General features: G+C 46.2%; 2 protein-coding genes across 9 annotated transcripts in view; both read left to right on the forward strand.

Annotated features, from left to right (window-relative positions):
* PRDM11 (PR/SET domain 11) overlaps window positions 1-21376 on the forward strand; it is a 39990-nt gene that overhangs the window by 13369 nt on the left and 5245 nt on the right. For 4 of the 8 annotated variants that reach the window (XM_021401335.1, XM_021401338.1, XM_021401336.1 and 1 more), the window contains exons 2-6: window positions 746-864; window positions 1412-1515; window positions 2158-2420; window positions 3362-3429; window positions 18257-18444. In XM_021401335.1, coding sequence (XP_021257010.1) covers window positions 749-864; window positions 1412-1515; window positions 2158-2420; window positions 3362-3429; window positions 18257-18444 — 739 coding nt within the window. In that variant the 5' untranslated portion in view covers window positions 746-748. Of the gene's footprint in view, window positions 1-745; window positions 865-1411; window positions 1516-2157; window positions 2421-3361; window positions 3430-5268; window positions 5333-18256; window positions 18445-18520; window positions 20772-21376 lie in introns of those variants that run through there. The other 4 variants (XM_021401339.1, XM_021401340.1, XM_021401342.1 and 1 more) reach the window with 4 other exon arrangements.
* Window positions 5269-15033, forward strand: LOC110400954 (myb-related transcription factor, partner of profilin-like). The gene is made up of 2 exons (XM_021401344.1): window positions 5269-10051; window positions 11775-15033. The coding sequence occupies exons 1-2, from the start codon at window positions 9625-9627 to the stop codon at window positions 12359-12361; spliced, it is 1014 nt and encodes a 337-aa protein (XP_021257019.1). The 5' UTR covers window positions 5269-9624; the 3' UTR covers window positions 12362-15033.

Below are 21376 nucleotides of genomic sequence, written 5' to 3' on the forward strand. Positions count from 1 at the left end.
AAAAATTAATCATTTATTCCCCTAGCACAAAGAAGAGCTGCAAAGGCTGGGAGTAGACTTCCTTCTTCTTGTAAACAGTGTGCAAGTGCAGACCAGATTTCCATGGTGCTCAGTCTTCCACAAGCCTGTGTGGCATAAGAGAATTCCTGCCCTCAGGGATTTGTGGCCCATTAACACAACTTTAAGGGTATCCAGAGCCAAGTCATAATGGAGATGGGCTCTTCCACTGGCTTTGTTGACAGAAGGCAGTGGTTAAGCTGCTGCAGCCCCTCTTTTGGGTGCTGTGCATGTGCAGCAAAAGAGGAGAAAGGGAGAAGGACACTGGCATGCGTTAGATTTGTAGACAGGCCTGGTTCACGCTGCCATTTGTATTCTCCCTTCTTGGCAGACTGTCTGCAAAGACTTGCTCTGAAATAATCGTGCTCAGCATTTCAGTAACACAACCCATCCATAAGTCTTAAATTCCATGTGTAACATTTTCTGTAGAGCATGCTTTGCATTCCCTGTGCCTCAGGTTGCTCCACAGTGTCTCACTTTCTTCACCTGACCTGCAACTGAACTGCTGTTTCCTTCTCATGGCAGGAAGGAGTTTCCACCTACGTGTGCGTGAAGATGCCTTGGCACTGGCCTGATGGCTGTTCTTGGTGCTGTGGGGTGGGCTGCTGGCTGGATATTTGTCTGAAAGGGAAAGGTCGTGATTTCCTAGCCACTCACTTTTCTCCTCCCTTCCTTTCTTCTTTTTCAGAACATGAGTGAAAACTTGAATGACTGTTTGAACCAGACCCAGGTTTCCTTAGGAGAGATGGTGACGATAAAAACAGAGGCCTGCTCTCCACGCCGGGACCAGGAGTATGGACAGCCTTGGTAGGCAGCTGAGCTTTAGTCAGATGCACTCTTCCCTCTTCTCTCTTCCTCCCCTCGGGATATACTTGAACTTCGCAAAGTTGCTAAAACTCTCACTAGTAAGATAAGGTGTGTGGCAGGGATGGTCACCCTCTCATTTGCTAGGCACATGTCTGCTGTGTGCTCTAGTTCAGTTCATCCGGCCTTGTGGTGCTGGCTTGTGTGGAGAGCCATGCCTTGCCTTTGGCCAATGCTTTCTGGGGCTGTAGTAGAGCAAAGGAGCCTTTCTGCTGGTGGGAATCTCTGCTTGTATCTAGTGGGTAGGTGGGCCAGCTGCCTGTCATGCACGGAGGTGTTCTAGCTGAAGCCACAAACTCCTGTAGGCTTTAGCCATAAGGCATCTCGAGTACTGGCTTTTGGCAGCTTAGGTGGCAATTGAATCATTTATCTGCTGCATGTGTGAGGACTAAGAGTTGTTCAGCCCCCATGGCCTCATTTTCTCTGTTCCTCTCTTTGGTTTCTCAGGTTTTGGTAGGTTAAAGTTGTCTTTCTGTTGTTTTCTCCCCAGCTCTGGAAGGCCCGATCCACAGTCCATGGATGTGGAGCCCAAGAAATTGAAAGGGAAACGGGATTTGATCATGACCAAGAGTTTCCAGCAAGTGGATTTCTGGTGTAAGTGTATTGTTAGTGTGAGAACAGTAGTGCCTCTGTTTGTATAGAGTTCAGGCTTCCCTAATTAGCAACCTGTTGTCTTGGGGCAGGAAGCAGGGAAGGAGAAAGACAGGGACAAATGTGCCTGCTCTCTGAAGAAGACACATTTGATTAGGAATGCCATCTCCTGTTTCCAAAGCAGGATGAAGGACCTAGCATGAGGGTGTTTGTCTTCAGGGACATTGGTTTTCATTCCCCTCCGGTGTGTGATCAGCAACAATCTCGCTGCTCTGACTTTGCAGACAGTGAATGGGTTTCGCTGTACATGGAGCCGTCAGTGGTAAATCAGTGTTCACCAGTGGTGCTTGCCTGAGGAGAAAAAGAGCTGTTTTTTTGTTAGAGCACGCAGGTTTGGGTTGGAGAGGTATAAGCTGGGGCAGAGCAGTTGCTGAGAGGCATGTGATGAAACAAGTGGCAAGTCTACGTGGTGACTGGGATTACAGCTCTGGGGTAGGGGGCCAGCCCCTCCAGTTTCTGTGGCCTTGGCTGAGCTGGGGATAGAATGGGAAACTGAGGTGAGCTGACCTCAGTACCACGTGCTGTACAAGCTAGAGTGGGTGTCACGTCTGCCTGACCTAACCCCTGCTCCCCTCCCTCCTACAGTCTGCGAGTCCTGCCAGGAGTACTTTGTGGATGAGTGCCCCAACCACGGCCCCCCTGTGTTCGTCTCTGACACGCCAGTGCCTGTTGGCATTCCTGACCGGGCAGCACTGACCATCCCACCTGGCATAGAGGTGGTGAAAGAGCCCAGTGGGGAGAACGATGTGCGCTGTATGAACGAGGTGATCCCCAAAGGTCATATCTTCGGGCCGTACGAGGGGCAGATCTCTAGCCAGGACAAGTCTGCAGGATTCTTCTCGTGGCTGGTAAGTGAGCTGTCTCCCTAAAGAAGTGACTTTCCAGCCCAGAGCTGGGACTTATTGGCTCACAGAGCCAGAACTTAGCCATCTTCCTCCTTCCCTGAAGCTCCTCTTGCTGACCCATGTGGGCAATAAGCAAAGATCAGCCTGCCATAATGATTATTGGCTTCAGGGTATAGATAAGCAAAAGGAGATCAGATGTCATGACACCAACTGTAGGAGGCAGAGCTTGCTTCTCCTCTCCCTCTCACCATGTTCTTTCATCCCCACTCAGTCTCAAAGATTCATCCAGTACAACCTCCACTCTGATCATCACTTTGTGGATAGAGGAAAGATCATATCTAAAGATTGCAGAGCTCTCTCTTGAGCCTTCAGCATCCCTCCCATTCAGCTTGAGCAAGGCCCAAGGGGCCAGGAAAGAGTAGATGCAGCTCTCCCAATTTGTCAGGAACTGATCTACATGCACCAAACACCATCTTTTTTACTCTAGTACTACAGGCTTCTGTTAACCTGTGAGGCAGAGATACTACTAGATCAACAGGTGCTAATTATTGTCAGAAATAGGATGTGGGACTTGAATTCTACGTTGGAAAAAAAATGAGAGCTTCTAGTATGAAATGCTGCTCACACTCTTGTGTCTGTAAAATAAATGTGTATGTCAGCTCTGCCCTGAAAGGGAGTTTAATCTTTTGTATCTGAGGACTTAGCTATTTTGTCAGCTGCATCCATAGTGCTGCGTTACAGATATTTGTACATGAGAATCTCTTAGTTCAGAGTAGCTTCCACACAAATATCCAGTGCAGCAGTCTATAGGACTAGGCAAGCTTGGATTCATGGCATTGTTTCATGGTCTGAATTGAGGCTGGAAGTAAAGCAGATCTGAAAATCGAAGACTTCCTTCTGTTGGAACCAGCCAGTTTACATGCTGCATCTGTTCTATTCTGCAGATAGTTGACAAGAACAACCGCTACAAATCCATTGATGGGACAGATGAAACCAAAGCAAACTGGATGAGGTGAGTCCAGTTCTCTTCTATCTACCCTTCTGGGGCTTTGTTTTCCAGAGAGAGGCCATCAAACACTCCTTGTTTTGTGTAACAGAAAAACAAACCGGAACAACACAGCCACTTCCATAGAGATTTTGCTTGTGTTCTTTCAGCATTTGCTGTGTTGAGAACCCCTTCGGAGTCAGTTTCAATGACAGGAACTAAAACAAGGATGTGTATAGAGGGTGGCTATTTTCTGGAATGAGGACAAATGACAGACAAGCCTATTTATCCTTATATACCCTTACAAATGCTGGCAGATCTCACTCCATTTTTTTTCCTTACTTTATGTTCAAATTTTTGCAAAATGTTTCATATAATCCCTGAAGTAATTTATTCTGTTAGGGGTTTTTGTCCTTTTCTGTCTGAGACATTGAAAGAGGTGCGCTTTTTCCCGTTCTGAGCTTCACTTGAAACAGTTGTCTATAGTGACTGTCATTGGTAATGTCAGCTCTGCTGTGTTATGAGAAACATGGAGTGAGTTGCTGCAGCTCCTAATGCAGGAATCACGAGTGTGCTTGCGCTCCCTCTGCTGGCCCAGGGACTCGAGAAAGCAGGACCCAAATAGCAGTATTGAACCAGGAGTGCAGCTGGCACTGGTTTGTTGACTGCAGTGGTAAGAGAAAATGTCTGAAAAACAATGCAGTGCTTCAAGTATCTGCATATGTAGGTCACTTCTGCAGCCTCTTGAAGGAGAGGCAAAGCTCTGAAGTGTCCTTGTGCATGTGGTGAGTCACAGGAATGGGACGTTGCTGCATACTGTGGTCCATCCCACATTTGGACCAATCCTGCTTTTAGGCATTGAATCTTGGAAGCAGCTGTTGTCAAGAAGGCATTTTTTACAAGATGAAGTTAGTGTGGGAGTTAAATAGCTCGTTGGCCCAGATGCCTGAGAATTTCAGTTGTCAGTCATTATGGGCATGAAATACAGGTACATGCAAGACCAAAGTAGCTGATGAAAGCTGGTTACACCAACTCTTGCTCCATTTGAGTCTGTGCATTGATAGCAGCTGTTCTAACAGGTATGCTTGTGAGGTTTAGCAAATGATCTGATTTTTCTGTAAGTATTTCAGCCATTAGAGTTGTTCACTGCTGGATGAGAGAAACCCTTAGTCCTGTGCTGAGACTGGAGTTGTTGCTCCAAAAAAAAGCGGCTGTACAGGGGACAGTTAGGTAAGGGGACATGAATAAAGAAGGAACTTCAGAAATCAGTGAGATTTTTCTGCTTTGATTATATTCTTTTTGTGGTCTGGATGACAGTGAAACTGGAGGAAAACAGTTTTGGAAAGCAAAAATGTATGATTAACTGTTCTTTCTAGTACCACCAATGTCAGTTTGATATCAGGATTTATTCGGGCACTACTCATGGACCCAGCACCAAAGAACAGAATGTTCTTGCTTACACATGTATTTTCCATGATTATATCTTAAGATAAGTGTGATCTGGGCCATTTTTTATAGCCTTGAAAAGGAAGGAGGTTGAAGTTTTGAAAAGGGTAGGGGGAGTTAAGGGGGTGTTTGCAGCTCTTCCAGGGAAGTGTGTCTAGGAGGACGTGTGCAGGCAATACCAACCTTACTGATCTTTCTGGTTTTACTGTTGAAAAATGCTTCTAGTAGCAGTATTACTTGGAGTCTGACTGACAGTAGAAGCGAAGATACCAGTCCTCAAAAATCATTGCTTTTGTGTGTTACCAGCTTTCAAACAGAGATGCCCTCAATATCCTGTGCGAAGACGTTATGTGTCACAGAGATTACCCACAGAAATCGTACTTGCAGGACGCTGTAGACAGCGCTCTTTTTGTTTTTCAGATGATGCTCTTTGCCATCACTCACAGATGGAGTGCTTTGCAAAGCAGATCTACTCACCCTCTGGGTAGGTGGGTATGGCACGGGGAGGGGAGCTTGGTCTGACTCCTCTCTCTTCTTGTAGATCTGGCTATTGTTTTTGTTGTTTGACTACCACATCTGAGTCCATTTTCATGTTCCCTCTGAGAACAATTTGTATACCACAGCACTTGCTGTTTTAAGTTTACCCAGGGCAGTGGAGGGAAGGAAGGAGTACAAAGCATAGCAGATGGCGTAGCAATGGTAACATCCTCTTGCCCTTTCCCTCTTCAGTCAGTCAGTCGAGAGAATCCCGATGCTGAGAGCATGTTCTCCTAATCTGGCCACTGGCACTAGAATAATCCTTTGTCTAGCGTAAAGCACTGCTGTTTCTACTACTGTACAAAACTCCATGGCTTTGAACTGCAGGGATGTGTGTAAACCTCTTCCTCTGGCATTTTGTTTCTGGGGACTCAGTGACCAAACACCACAAATCACGGCTAACCTCAGACAAAATTGTTGCTTTCTTGGACAAAACCCATCAGCTGTTGCTCCTGGTTGCTTCTGAGGAAATTCTGTTACTTGGCTGACGGGGGTATTACTGTTTAAAAAAAAAAAAAAAAATCTGACCAGAAACTGAAAGACACTAAGAAAAGAAAATCCAGGAAACACTCCTCCCCTGTGTTTGTATCACTTTGCCCAGTCTGAGGGGCAGGATAGGAAGTGTCTGCCAACTGGTAGTGCCTAAACAAATTGTTGGAGTGCTGTGCCTCGTGTGGAGTTTCCAGGCTGATTTTGGTATATATAGTCTCTCTATCCTTACATGTGACTGTCTCAGTTCTCAGGTTTCTGGCAGAGTTCAAATTCATCCTCTCCCTCAGCCCCTGTGAAAAGGTTAGTGCAAGACTTCTTCATCTCTTTGTCCTTTGCCTTCCTCTCAGTCTCCTTCTCACTCCAAACACAGTGAAAAAATGGCTGTGGGGAACAAGATTGTTTTGTGTATCTTCCTCTATCTCCTTATGATGGAGACATTTGCATGTTGATCTACGTTGAGTAATAGAGCTTGGAAGGAACCTCTGGAGATTAGCCTGCTCAAAACAGGATGAACTTGTGTCGATAGATTCTTAAGCAATGAGCTGCTCTCTTGATTTTGCAAGACCTCTTCAAAAAATACGTATTTTGTATACATATGCATACTTACATATACTGCAGTCACTGTGACTGTGTCCTCAGGAGGAACGAAAGCCACCAGCCTATGCACGAGTCATTTTGTTGAGCTTCGTGTCTGGTCTCTGTTAATTTTCTCCACTTGATAGAAGGTTCTTAGGTGTTAGAGACTGAAAGTTACGCAGTGCAAATGGAATCTAAAGCGCTGCAGGATGTAATCACTGTAAATTTCTTTTCCCAGGGCTCTGAAGAAATCACATGCTTGCTTCTTAGAGGCAAAGAAAAGTAGAGTTTTTCAATGCTTTTATAGAGTAAACATTAAGTGCCCACTGTTAATGTAGTTTACAGCTTCACGTTTGGTTTGTTAGTTGTACAGTCTTGCGCTTTCAGATTGACCTGGGCTGAGGTGTAAATTCACAGCCCTACAGTTGGGCCTCCTCTGGAGCCTGGCAAAACCCACTCAGTATCCCCATAGAGGTGCCTGCAGCTAACAGTGACTGCTTCTGGTGAGAACTTGCATGCTAGGGGAAGTGCATGAAGGGACAAAGATCAGTGAGAGAATGCAGTAATACTGTCTGCATTTTTAGGAGGAGGAGGTTAATATTCCCACTGGGAAGCTAACATTAATTGAATTCATGATTAAAAGTGGCCAGAACTCTTTGTGTGGCTAGTTTGCTGTTGCAATACTTGCATTTGTCTTAAATAGTTTTGACGTCCTGCTGGACCAAAGGAGGGGAAGCCCTGAAATCTGAATAGCTGAGTCTGCCGCAGGTTGTGCTGAATGTGTTTGATGGGATACCCTGTCTGGGAAGAGCAAAAAGGGGCAAAAATTCTCCATCGGTGCAGCTGTGCTGGTGACAGCAGCCATGGATTCAGCAGGGTAGAGAGAGCATGGATTTCCTGATCTCATCAGAAGGGTCTGAGCAACTCCAGAGTGAATTATGTTCTGCAGGCTCTTCTCTACCAAGGGACACTTTGCAAAATATTGTTACTCCTTTTCACTAGAACAGCTTGTCAGTGGGGGGTTGTTTCTACTGCATGAAGTGTTAATGGTTCTGTGCAGTTGTGGGTACTTAAAGAGAATACACGTGAAGCCTAGTTTTACTGGGTATGGCAAAAATCAAACAGTAAACATTCCCTTGCTCGATATTTCAGAGCTTTTTCGCCCTCTTCCAGTGTTCAGCTGGGAGAACTCCCTTTTCCTTTAGAACTTTTGTCTTAAGATCAGCGTACCAAGTGCTTTGCTGGCTTGCTGTTGGTGTATTACCATCTTCCCTAAATGCTCCTTCTGTCCCTAAATAAATGAAGTTCCACCAAAATGAAGCTCTGTCCTGAGTTTGGACAGCATTTCCTACTGGTGTTTCAGCTTTAACCAAGCTTCTGAGACTCATCCTGATGGAGGACACAGCAGTGAGAGTCATTAAACTGAAGCATACCAGCGTGAAGGAAAAACTAGGATGATGGCTGACAAGTTGCTTTGCCTTTCAGTAGGTCTCTTAGTCTGCAGTCCTCAAGTGTGCCTTTCACATGAGTGAGCCCCAAACCACTTCTCTTCTGCTGAGCCATGGCAGCGCTGAAAGGTGGGAGGTTCCAGCAGGGCCATCACCAGTGTGGGACGGGTGGGAAAACTGTTCAGGCCTTTGGCTTGTACCAGCTTTGCAGAAAGTATTTTGGGGTTGCTGAAGCTTGGCTGTCAGAGACAGGACATCCAGCCAGGATTTTAGGATTAAGTGTACTTTCTTGGAGGAGGAAGTCTGAGCTATCCTAGTGGGAATTTTTTCTCCTGAGATGACAATAATACTAACAACAGCATCATTGCTTTCATTTAATTCGGGACCATAAAGAGAAAGCTTAGCATATGGAGAAACTGATACACAGCTTGAAGTGATGGTAGGGAATCCAGAAGTCCTTGCTTCCATCACTAGGCAGGCTCTAGGATTTCTTCATGGCCCAGCTTGTCCATGGCTGCCTGATCTTTTCAGTGCTGCATTGCATACTTATACACAGGTTTTCGTTGCCAAAGCTGTGGATTACTCTTCTGTCCATAATCCCATTTTGTTTCTATATAGAGCAGCATATTCACATGGTCTGTTTCATCCTTCCATAGGGAATAGATCTGCTCTTCCCCCTTCCTGCCCCCCATAAAAAGCAATATTTAGGACTAAAATTTTGTTTTTTGTTTTTAAGTTTCCTTTGGCTGTGACTGGAAAAATTAACACTGCTCAGCCCTCTCCCTGTTGCCCCCCCCCCCCCCCCCCCCCCAAAAAAAAAAAAAAAAGAACAAAATTGTTCATTCTCAGAGTGGCTGCTCTTTCTTCTCAGTAAACTGAGGCTACGCATTGTTCTCTTAAAGCACCAGAAGCTAGGCACAGGCTCCCATCAGCAGCAATGACAGCGAAGCCTGGCCAAGAAAAGCAAGTGGGTGGCCTCATTCCTTTTGGGAACAATAGGAAATGGCAACCATTTCTGGTAAAAATAAAAGCTCGCTATGAAGCAGACAAATGTTGAAAGCTCAGTACACAGTGCTGAAGAAGAGACTTTTCTTAGGATGAACAAATTACAGAAATTGCCTATGAATCTGCTTAAGATCTCCCTACCCTGGAAAAAAAATCCAATTTAGTGTAGCCTCTGCATGAGATTCTGTGAGGTTTAATAGAAAGGGTGGTGTAAGTTTGCCTTGCATGTTCTGCCAGGCAGAACAGTAAGGTACGTTTCAAACCTTTATATTTCCTCAGAAACCTGTTTTCAAGCAATGTCACCTTAGAAGCTAATTCATTAATTCAATTGAAAGTCCTCTTGCTTTATTTCTGTACACAAACTGCAGCAACTGATAATGAGGCAGTACGGAAATCCTCATATGTATGCTACAGCATCAGGCTAAGTGTAAAATTTCATTTTAACTGTAAAGCTGGGAAGGCTTTTTCACACTAGTCTCGCTTGGTGTTTGTTTTTTGTTGTTGTTTGTTGTTGGTTTTTTTTAAGCTTGAAAGTTGCTTCTTAAAAACAAAGTGGCTACCTTTTCGTGGTATGATTGAGAGAAAACAGGTTGTTGCAGGTGTGGGGGGGGAGCTGGATCCCACCTAACTCCTCTGCCCAAGTGCAGCACTGGTCAAGTTGTTGGATGGAGGGGGATGCTTTGTGCTGATTTCCTTTTACCCAATTGTGCTTTGTGGGATGTTCAACTCAAGGAACATGGCTGAACGAAAGAGGAAGCCCAAGTTTTCCAAAGAAGAACTGGACATCTTGGTCACAGAGGTGACCCGAAATGAAGCCATGCTGTTTGGGAGGGAGACAGTGCGTCTGTCCCATGCTGACAGGGACAAGATCTGGGAAGACATAGCCAGGCAGATCACATCAGTCAGCCAGGTCCCCAGGTCTGTAAAAGACATTAAACACAGATGGGACGACATGAAGAGAAGGACCAAGGACAAACTGGCATTCATGCAGAGATCCCTTTCTAGCCCCAGCAGCAAGGGGCGGCCCTCGGCCATCGTCCTGACCGCCCATGAGAGAGCTATCAAGTCAGCGCTGCATTCATCACACCACGTGCGCGGCTTCCGGAGAGCGGATCTGGATGTGGTTGGCAGCCCATCAACAAGCTGTAAGTATCATTGCCTTAACACCTCTTTGTCTTATGCTTGCCTATCTCAGTTTGACACTGGAAGAGCACTGTGTGTTTTGTGAGGTGCTGGGTTGCCTGTCAAGCCAGGTTGTGCTGCAGTGTTTTGTTTCAAGGCAGCCTTGACTTCTCTGATCATTATGGGATGATGAGATGGATTGAAGGAAAGTTGAGGTCATCTTCTTTATCTGATTATCTAGTTCTTTTCCATTCTGTCTTCTAAGGGTAGATGCTGGATTCCACTTTCTTAACAAGTCATAAGCCTGAACTAATTCTAGAGTCAGAGAACAACAGTAGTTGAAGAGCAACTGCCTCCGGTGTGTGAAAGAGTATTTGTGAAGGATTAGGATTTCTTCATCTTGCATGTACCGCCTTAAAGTAGCAATGCTCTCAAGCTGTGAGCCACTGCATATCACTAGTGAATCACTGCATGGTAGCTATCTTCCAGGAGGGCTCTTGGGTCTAGCTCAGTGACCATCAACATTTGTTCTCTGAAGCCAGGCCACTAGTGGTTTCTTACTAGCGATCTGAAGGCTCAGTGCAAGTGCTGCTGAAAAAAGTAGACAATAATGGCTCCCTTCTCGACTCTTTTTTAAGAAACTACTGTCCCTGCTTTCTAAGTTAATATTCTTACACCACAACTCTTGGACACCTTCCAGTGCTGAACCACAAACTGATTTTTTTCAGTCTTTCCCCAGTTGCATACATACGGTTTTCTTCTCTGGAGGTGGAATTTCTTGGTCTGTGAGCTTTTAGGGATACACAGTAGAGAAGGAGGGGATAACTTCTTTGAAGTAAGGCAACTAATCCTTCATGGATAGCACTGTCCTACCACATTAGATCTTAACTTATATCTGATGTAGCAATGTTAGTAGGAATGCAAAGAGAAAAATCTTTCAAGTAGTGGTAAGTGGTTCTTGGTCATTCTTTATATCTATCTTGGAAGCCAACTGCTCTCTTTCAGAGGTAAAATTAATACACCTTGAGCAAGCAGGTAGGGTGCAGTTGTAACTGAGAAATATCTTTTCTTATGCTTGGCATGCCTGCTCTCACCAACTGGCAAATCACTAGATATTTATTAGTCTAATGAGAAATTTCCAGTGATATTTCGCTTTGCTTTTCATTTTTCATCAAGTACTAGCCTGGTTGCTTCTGTGCCTGTCTGTTTGGTTACCATACTCGGTGGTGGCAAGCTACATGGTCGCCTTGCAGTAAAGTCTTTGTGAGCAGTGTGTTCTGTGTCGGTGTCTTTCTTGGTGATGAGGATGTAAGAAACAATATGGGTGCAGGGATTCTGCATAAGGGACAAAATGTGTCAGGGATGTCCTGGGGCTGGACTGATGGCCAGGAACTTTTGTCTCTCCAAAATACTGGAGTGTTCTAGCTAGTTGTGGTTTTGGGGAAAGTGAGTCATTGCTACTGTCTGAAATTGACTTATCTTCTAGTAATGAGTAATGTTATGTACAGGATACCATGGCAGCTTGGGTTCCTTCTCTGTTGGCTGAGTTCGCCTGCTCTTCAGGCCTCTTGTGTCTAGGCTTGTCAACCAGCTGCCAACATTGCAGCAAGTGCATGTTGAATTACTCACTATGAGCTACAGGCAGCAGGGATGGGGGAACACTTTTTTTCGTGTGCTTTGTGATACCTTGAAACAGAGTTGTGAGGGGTTTCACATTAATGATTCATGCTTCCTCTTCTGTTTAAGCTGACGAAGATGAGGACATGCCAGGCACTTCTCAGGAGCACCGCTCCTCATCGCTGCAGAGGGCTAGTGTAGAAATCAGCCAGCTCTCCGAGCCCTCCTTCCTCCACACCTCTTCCTCGTCGGAGCACTCAGAAGCTGTAAGCCAAAGACAGGAACTGCACCGTCCTTCACCACGCACCTCCTCGTCCTGCAGATCCTCACATCCCCGGACACGGAGCCCGCCTCTCTCCAGCTTTGATCGCCAGCTTCTTCATTCCCACCTGCAACAAACAGACCTGTTCAGGCAATTCTGCCAGGAGCTGGTGGCTATTCACAGAGACATGGCAGAAAGCATGCATGTCATTGGTCAGAAGATGACCAACCTCACCAGTCAGGTTGGCCAAATGTGCCAGACCCTATCAGAAATCCATGATGGGGTCCAGAGTTTTCATAGGACACAGAACCCTAGTGTCACATGGGGGCCTCTTCTGCAAGCAGCTTGCTCAAAACCACCCCCTGAGCCCGGTGCAGAGTCTAACCACCTGCCTCCAAAACAGACTCCTCCTGCACGGACTACCAGGTCACGAAAGAGAAAACACCATATTTAGTCTGCTTCATATAAAGTAAAGAAGGTTGCCCTGTCCAGAGCTGCTGCATGCTCACATGGCCTCTCCATGTGCGTTAGAACTATGTGGGGGAGGTTAACAGCCAACCCCAACTCATCTATCTCCCTGCTAATGTCTAACAAAGCACTGTGAATTACAACAGCTAAATTATATGGCTGTCCCTCTGCAATGACAAAGAGGAATCTCAGACCTTACGGAGCTTGGGATGTAGGGCATCTTCCTATTCATAGAGACTAGAAGATTTCACTATTTTCCCCATGCTTTAAATGCTTACTAAGCTAAGAGGTGCAGTAGGAATCATTATCTTGATCTCTTTTTGTGCCTGCAAAACATGATGTACTGAGGCAGCATCCTAGAGAACTCCCTTTGCTATCAACCCACAGATTGACCCTACTACTGCCTTCCCATCATCTTCCTGCAAATTACAATATGCACAGTGCAGGGTCTTAACTAATGGATGCATCCTTTGCAGCTCTAAAGATTTCTTGCTCATTATTTTTATCTTGTGCTCAGCAATAATGGGCAATTCAGGGCTTACTGTGACTGTTAGGCATAGGTTTGGGGAAAGGTATGTAAAAGCAGAACATATGCAGGGAAGGGAAGAAAGCACAATGCTGAGAGATCTTTCTGCCATCAGAATGACAGGTGAAAAGATCCGAGCTCTGTGTGGCATTAGGCTGCTGAGAAGGGCTGCTCTGGCATGTGCCTGGATGCTGTATTACCACATGCATTTAAAGAAAAGAGTTTAATCTCTTTCTCCTCCAGTCTGTGTGAAAATTCCGTCTGCCTTTCACAATTGAAGTTAAAATACAATTATTCCGCAGTGTGATGGCTCTTAAACAGAATTGTATCATATTATTTTCTTTCATGTTGTAATCTTCAGTTTTGAACGACCTCTCCCTCCATAAAGTGTAAGAGACTGCATGGAAATAAGGGAAGATACAGGGCTTGCTTCTGCCCTCGAGAACAATTTGTGTCGTTATAACTCTGTTGACTTCAGTACAGTTGCTTTGGATTTGCTCAGTATTACTTGGGATGGAATCTGTGCTGTGGTCTCCGATTGTGCAAAGTTTACATCTAAATTCCCAGCTATATAGTTTAATGTCTTGAACATTTTGGCTTTCTACTGCTTTCTATCCCCATACATATGCAAGAAAGAACTGCTGAAACATTTTAATTGCTTTAGTGCTGCATGATGTTTCCATGTACAATCCCAGTTCTGAAAGTAGGCTTTAATAATGTCACCTCAGATGGGGATAATGTATTTGGCAGCTCTTTTTACAGCATGACTGTTCTCTGCTTGATTTGCACATCTGTACCTACTGTGCTGCCCCATCTCTGAATAAGTCTGGACCATTATCATGTCACGCCCCAGCAGGGAAGAGGGTCAAGGTGGTACCTACACACAGCACACCACTGCTCTCTGGGCTGTCCCGTTGCAGGTACAGATGGGATGCAGAAAACTATTCAAGTCAATGTGAATGCCCATTGTCGTTCTGCATGTGAGCTATAGACTTGATCAAAAAGCTGTATTAGTTTCAGCAGGAGCTGAACATGGGCAGCGCAGAGTAGCAGAAGGATGTCATATGTGTTCTTGGGGGATCATCTTCATTAGTCTGTTTGGCCTGTCCTTTGAAAGCATAGTGCACTAGCTTTTCTGGTGACTGTATGTCTCCTATGTCAGACATTCTTGATGTGCTTTTCTTTTTTTCTTTTTAATTGTTCTGTAGTCCTAGCTCAAGTAATTTATTTTTAGTGGTGTGGTAAAAGGCCCTTGCTCAAGGAAGTAGAGCTCTAGTAAAGAGAAAACCCGCCTTTCTTCTGAGGAATGGCCCACTTTGGTTTCATACAGAGGAAGCTCCTTGTAGTGCCGGTGCCAGAGCAGGGCACTTACCTTCCTGTGAGGACATCCTTTTACTTCTCTTGTACTGTTTGTATTCTGCAAACACAGTCTCTTGAAGGGAATGCTGGGGAAAATGCTAGAAGTAGATCTAATAATACGAATCACAGAGAACTGAAAAATGGTGATATGTTTTAAAGGCTTTCTGAGTCATTACAGTGCTGCTGCTATGTATCAGAGATAGTATTTTATATTTTTATAATAATTGATCCCTTCTGATGTTCTCCCGTGAATGTGCTTGATACGATTAGCTCCTTTGATGTTGTCTGGTGGGGATCCCATGCAGGAACCCTCAGGTCAGCAGAGGAGGAGGCTCCCTGCAGTGCTGAGCACGTGGGGGAGTTAGGGGTGCTGTTGGCATCATCGCTGCCATCAGTTTGCCTGCACAAATGCCTTTAGAGGGAGAATCTGTTGTCTTGGCACAGGAACTGCAGCCGTCAGTACAGCCCCCCCAGAGGGGGGGATTGAAGACTGAGTTCTCCCCCAGTTTCATCTGTGGACTGTTACAGATTGGCCCAGATCGGGAGACCTATTGCCTGCCCTGTGTAGACCCCTCAGTGGAGTGGCTTTTCTGTACTGGCTTGCAAAGGATATTTACGTCTGTACACAGCATGTTAACTGGCTGTTGAAGTAAGTGCTCGTGTCAAAGCAAACTGCTGTGCTCAGCCCCACTATCCCCATGCCTTGTCCATGCTGAAAAATTCTCGAAGTATTTTTGTTAAGATTACAATAAATATTTAACACTTTTAACACAGCTGTTGTTGAGTTGTTTGTTTCTCTCAGCAAATTTTGGTCTGAACATGCATCGAGTCACTCTGGATCATACCTGTCGCAGCTGATGAATCTCCTCAGGAGTGCTCAGCATCAGAGAGCCAAGGTGGGAGTGGTGCGGTGGCACTCCGTGGGCCTCTAGCAGCTCTCCTGCAGCACCTCCCTGTGCAGAGATGCTCCCCACCTCTATTTTGGAAAGGCCTGTGGCCTTTTGCTGGTGGTGCTCTGTGCTGGCAGGATGTCAGCAGAGCATTGCTGGAGCTGGCCAAAGGATGAGCCAGCAGGGAAGGGGAAGGCACGGTGCAAATTGTGGGGAGAGGGGCAGAGGCCTGAGCCCCTGGCTGTGGGAAGTCTCCCTTTGCTCCTCACCATCTCTCCTTGCTGTTCCTGTTCCCTTGCTGCTGAGGCTGGGGAAAAATGTGCCCTGTCTGCTAGAAAACACTTGGATGGTTTTTTTGAGCATGCTCACTGGACTAACCCAAAATCTGGCAAACTGGTTTCCTGAGAGAGCCGTGGCTTAGAAAAGAGCGATGAGCTAGAGAGGCTGTAAGAAGAGTGGTCCTGCAGAGCAAGGAGTCATGGGGTTGGTCCAAGCCTTGCAGCAGCAAGCAGGAGCTTATAGCTGCTCTCCTTTGGTGCCAGGACTGTCACACGGCTCGTCCTGAGCAGCCTGGGCAGAGTCCTCATTGCGCTCAAGCCTTGCCATGGGCTTGGTCCATCCTGGTGCTGGGAGGTTTATGCCTCAGGGCGGACGAAGTGACCTGTTAGCATCTCTGGATGGCTGGGCCTGCCCCAGCAGTGGTCCCATCCCGGCTTCTGCAGGGATCAGGGTTTCTCATGACACTCTCTGTCCTAGAGGTGCCATGCCTCTCTCAGGTGTCTGAACCAAGGTGGCTTCTTGCCTCGGTGCTGTGAGCGTTGGGCCGGGGCTCTCCTCAGCAGGCAGCTTGTGTCCTTGCCTCACTGAGCGAGCTCTGGGTTTTGGATGAGCTCCCTCTGTCTAAAAGAACGCTCCCAAACCCGTGATGCGCAGCAGCACCATGCAGCATGTTAGCCTGACAGGTGGCATTTGTATTTGTCACAATTCTTCCTAACCTGTGTAATTTGTGCCTGTAGGGCTAACTGGAGTCAGGGCTGGGCAGCGTTGGTGGGAGGATAGTTTTTATATGTGGATGATCTCATCCGCATTCACATTACCTCAGGAAAGCATTGCAGATACATACCTTCCTGTCTCAGAACCAGTTCCCAGCTGCCAGCAGTGCTGCAGAAATGCAGGAAAGGCCAGATTATTCAGCAACTGTCAGCTAAGGGCTCTCTCCTGATGAGGTTTCCAGTGCCAGTGGCTGTTGGGCAGGAGGTTGGAGCACATGGCTGGGTGACGTGCTGCCTGCAGGCAGTGGGGGCTGCAGGGGTTGGGCAGCAGAGGGATGCGGAGCAGCTGCAGGGTTTCTCCTTGGCTGTCACTAGAAAGCAGCCTGGCATTTTGCTGGTACTGCGGAGAGCATCTTTGAGGATCGCCCGTGCGGCAGAGCATCAGATTGACTGCGGCAAATGACTGCATCTCGAAGGTGCTGCAGTAGGGCCATCTGAATGCCCAGCACAGCTTTAGCAGAGTAGTGAGTAACAGCAGAAATGCCAGCCTGGAACAGCAGCTGAGTGCCGTGGTAGGACCTCCTTCCCACCAGACTGCTCCAGTTCCTTCTCAAATGCACAAACTGGTGGTCTAAAGGTTCTTTGGTTTTGTGATAAAAAAAAAGAAGCATTAATAAAAGTCAGTGCTTGGCCTATTTTGGCAGTGTCTGAGCTAGCTGCTTAACTGCTGAAGATAGCAGAGCATCCTAGTAACAAACATGGGAAAATCGCAGCTGATTGCAGGCACACGCACAGTTGCTTAGCATTAAAACTGGAACTGCTGGAGCCATGGGCAGTCTGAGACATTGCCAGTGCGTTTTCTGTTTTGCAGGAAGTTTGACCGAGCTTGTGACCTTATGTGTAAGTTAGCATGATCACATGCACAAAGGGTTAGTGCCTTTATCTGTGCATGCTTGCAGCCAGAAAATGAGGAAGCATTCAAGGAATTATTGACAGCTTCCTTAAGCCAAAGAAATACTCATGAGCTAGGAGGGAATTTTTGGGCAAGAACCAGTAGCAGCATAGTGCTCACCTCCATTAGTGTTGCTGCAACAGGAAGTGCAAAATAACTGAGGCAAGTGGGATAAGAGAGGAAACAGTTTTCAGCTGTGAACCAGTTAGATCTGCTCTTAGGTCTTCTAGTCCCAGACAATTGTTACCAACCTGTGCATGGCAGCAGCTGATGCTGTTATTACCAAGCCTTTTCATTTCTGCTAACAAGAAGACAAGGAGTGAAAGGGTGAATAATATGATCCTGCTTGTAGTTGCTTGTCTTACCAAGGTGCACAGAAGAAAAGTTGGTTGGAGTGGTGAATTATTATGTTTCTGCTGAGCTGAAACTTTGTTTGTTTAAATCGGGAAAACAAATCCCATGCTCAGAAAGAGATCTTTTTGTCAGCACTGCTGGGAGATCCCACAGTACAGTGCTGTGTTTCAGGCAGTTAGGATTTCCCCAGGCTTGCAGGGCTGAATGTCCGAGTACAAAACCTTCCAGTACTGGCACTTCCTTGATTTCCTTTTGGACTACCAGTGAATACCCCTGTGCACATTGGATGTGTCTCTCTCTCCTGAGTATCTCAGTTTTGCTTGTCCAAGAGGACAGAAGCAAGGAAATAGGGATTCTCCTAGAAAGAAAGATGATGCCTGGAGAAGAGACTGGCAGAAAAGCCTGGCCATATTCAGGATGTCCCTGAGAACAAGGGAGGCCTGGGATGTGAAGTGATGGTAGGGAATCCAGAAATCCATGCTTCCATCACTAGGCAAAGAAGCTTCTACCATTGAGAGGCTGTGTCTCTGTGACTGGCAGAGATGCTCCTTCAGGTTGGATGTACGTTGTTGTTGTCCCTTTCCCAGCAGAAATGGACTCACTGGTTTGGTGTTCCCTAGGTGTCCATGCTCGTTGTCCTGTATCTCTGGCAGTTTGCACATCATTACTTATAACTCCATGCTTTCCAGTCTGGCTGTGTCGATGGCTCTTTCTTAAGGTCATTCTGGTATCATCGTGGTTATCATCCTGGTGCAAGGGGGGCTGTAGAAGTTTGTGCTTCATGCCTCCCTTGTCACCTCACCCTCAGGTACGTGATCATCTCCCGGGAGGAGAGGGAGCAGAACCTGATGGCCTTCCAGCACAGTGAGAGGATTTACTTCCGTGCCTGCCGTGACATCCGGCCTGGGGAGAAGCTACGGGTCTGGTACAGTGAGGATTACATGAAGCGGCTACATAGTATGTCCCAGGAGACCATCAACAGAAATCTTACACGAGGTGAGTCCCTCTCTTTCTGCCCTCTCCCCAGTCCCTGTTGCCCATCACTCTTGTTGCACCAAGTGTAGTGGGTGAAGTAGATGATGCCCAGGCTGTGCAAGGAGAGTTGCGTTTCGACAAGCAGCTCATGTCTTGGCGAGAGCCTCCGGTTCTGCAATGGATGGGGGTACAAGAGGAATGATGTAAACACTGTCGTGGAGATCATGAAATAATTATTTGTGTTGTGTCGTGTTGTGTTGTATTGTGTTGTTTTGTATTGTCTTTGTGCTACTAGAGCCTGATACAGAGCCTAGGGAGCACAGAGCCCCTCCGTCACAAGACTTTGTAGCCTGAGAATTGCCAAGCTGGTGGTCCCGCAGACAGGCACTGGGTTTTTCTTTGACCATGCTGCTTTCTCTGGCTCTTGGGAGGGAGCTCTGGCTGGTTTTGTGTGTATACATAAGAGAGATTTCCTTGGTGTGTTTGTATGTTCGTTTTCCTGGCTTAATTTATCTCCTCTTTCTTCAGAAAGATAATTTGGGATCAGCGCGACATCAGCTAGAGACTCCTTAGTCTCACAACCTTAGAGTGCTTGTACAAAGTACAGGAGGCTTTGTACTTGTCAGCCTAATTCTTCCCTGGATGAAAATCATTATCTTATCTTAGCAATAGTCACGCTGGTAACAAACCCAGCAGTCCTTTAGGTCAATGTAATGTGAGCAACACAGGAAGCTTTAGAGGAAGGCAAAAATTCTTAATGCATCTGTTCATCTGTACAATGCTGAGAACTGAAGTTAATTAAGGGCATTTCTTTCCAGGCCTAGCCACAGAGCAGCAGGGCCTCAGAGGGGCAGCCACACTAAATATAACTTTCTAATTAAGATTCCCATGTATATTATTACACAGCTGCTGTTGCTGCCTTGACTTGGTAAAAGGTGTCTCCTCGTTAAGCATGGGGTGGACAAGTTGTCCTGAAAAAGCTGGTTGTCCTCCATCACCTTGGAGTTCTTATGCTCTTGCAGTGTTACATCTTGATGGCTGTTCTTGGGCAATTCCCACATCTGAATTAACAGCAGTATGAGTGTGCGTTTTCATGTTAATGATCTTATAAATCACTGAGTGGTTAGGTACACATCCCGTGCAGATGTTAGCTGTCCAGATGACTTAATACTTTCTGAAAGTACTGCAGAAGACAGACTGTGTCCTCAGAGCAGCTGTGTTGCAGTAGTAGTCTGGAGGGGCACTGAGGCTGGAAGCAAGCATCCTGTCCTACCACACTTGCCTTTAGTCACAGTTTGTCATGGTGCCATGGTTTGTGTGAGCTGAAGTGATAACTCACAGCCTGCTCAGCTGCTATGAGTATGTAGAGATCTGCCCCTGGGCTCATGAGGACCTGCCATATCCTACCACAGGCTCAAGTGGAAGCCCAGGTGGCTGCAGAGACCCTCTTGGAAACCCCTGACATCTCCATGAGCTCACCTTGCAGCCAGCTGGGCTCTGGGCTACATTTCATAAAGGAACGCAGAGGCGTTCTTAAAAGCAAGCATCACGTGGGCCTGCTGCTAGGCTGGAGAAGCATTGCAGCCACAGCCAGGCAGGCACTGGGAGGTGATCAGGGAAGGGCATAAAAATCTGTTTGTCTGCTTTCTGTTTAAAAGACTCTAAATTCCCTGCAGATGAGCCTGTCAAGTGAAGTGACAAGCTTTACTAACTCAAAAAAAGTAATGTGGTCCCCAGGTTTTGTTTCTGTCAGTGGTTTCTGACCCACCTCATCAATGGAGTTGAGAACAGTAGTACAAGGGATTGTTGTGTGATTTCTAGCTTTTCCATAGGGCCAGATCATTAGGTTGGCTAGGGGAAGGAATCACAGAGAAAGAAGAAGGATCCATTCTCTCAATCCCTCCCTCTTCCAGTAGCTGTTACAGTCCATAACAGGGAAAATGTTAGGACAGAGACCCAAAGCTCTGCCCATAGAAGATCTCCAACAGGATGTGTTGCAAACCAGATCTGTTGTTGCAAATTCACTCAAGAAGTGGCTGGGGTTCCCAGCTGGTGTCAATACCCAGTGCAAGACCCCTGTCATCCAGGCCAGCCCTTTTTATGGTGCCTTACTCTAACTGTTTTGAGTCTTGCATCTTTTCTGCATTCTTAGAATTCCTCTTCTTAGAGGGGAATGGTAGCTTTTACTCCATAACTCTTATGAAAGCATGAATATTCTTTAAAAGCAAACAAAACAAAAAACAGCATAAAGCAGCGTCTTGTTTGGGAAGCCATCAATGCTTGAAGTTATTTACAAGATAGAAGAATGATGGAAATTGAGCCAAACCTTTCGTCTTTTGAATTTCCAGGTAAGGAAATCTGGCTATTCCCTTTATTTTAAGCAATTAATAATTTGTATGAGATTGCTTTTATTAATTTTTTTTTTAATCACTGAACGGCCATGCTCTTAGACTTCGCTGGCACAAGCTAGATACCCCATCCTTGGAAGACATACACCCGTTACAGCTCAGTTGACAATGCATACCTTGGGATTTAAGCGTGCAAGTTATTTTTACTCCTTTGCCTTTGCATTTCTGGAGCAGCCTCCAAACTGAAGGAGAGTAAAATGGTTTGCAATCTTTGTGCTGTGGCATGCACTGATGCTGGGGTTCTCGTGAAACAGTCTGACTCTCTTGCTGCACTGCTGTACATACGATACCTTTTACCAAGTCAAAACAGGTACAGGTCTTCCAGCCAGCCAAAATGGCATTGGGCTCTGGGTGTTAGGTTCCACTGTGATTGGTGATTACTGTCTAGGCTCCTTTCAGTGCAGATTGGTTATACCATTAGGTTAAACAAGCTGCCTGTAGTTTCTCTTCTCTTTAAAGTGTGTGGGTCCTACTCTGCTGTGGCTACCCAGGACTGTCTCTGTTTTTGCAGACGTGCCCATTAGTAGGGCTCTTCCTCTTGCGAG

The sequence above is a fragment of the Numida meleagris genome, chromosome 6, assembly GCF_002078875.1.
Source record: "Numida meleagris isolate 19003 breed g44 Domestic line chromosome 6, NumMel1.0, whole genome shotgun sequence".
Classification (NCBI taxonomy): Eukaryota; Metazoa; Chordata; class Aves; order Galliformes; family Numididae; genus Numida; species Numida meleagris.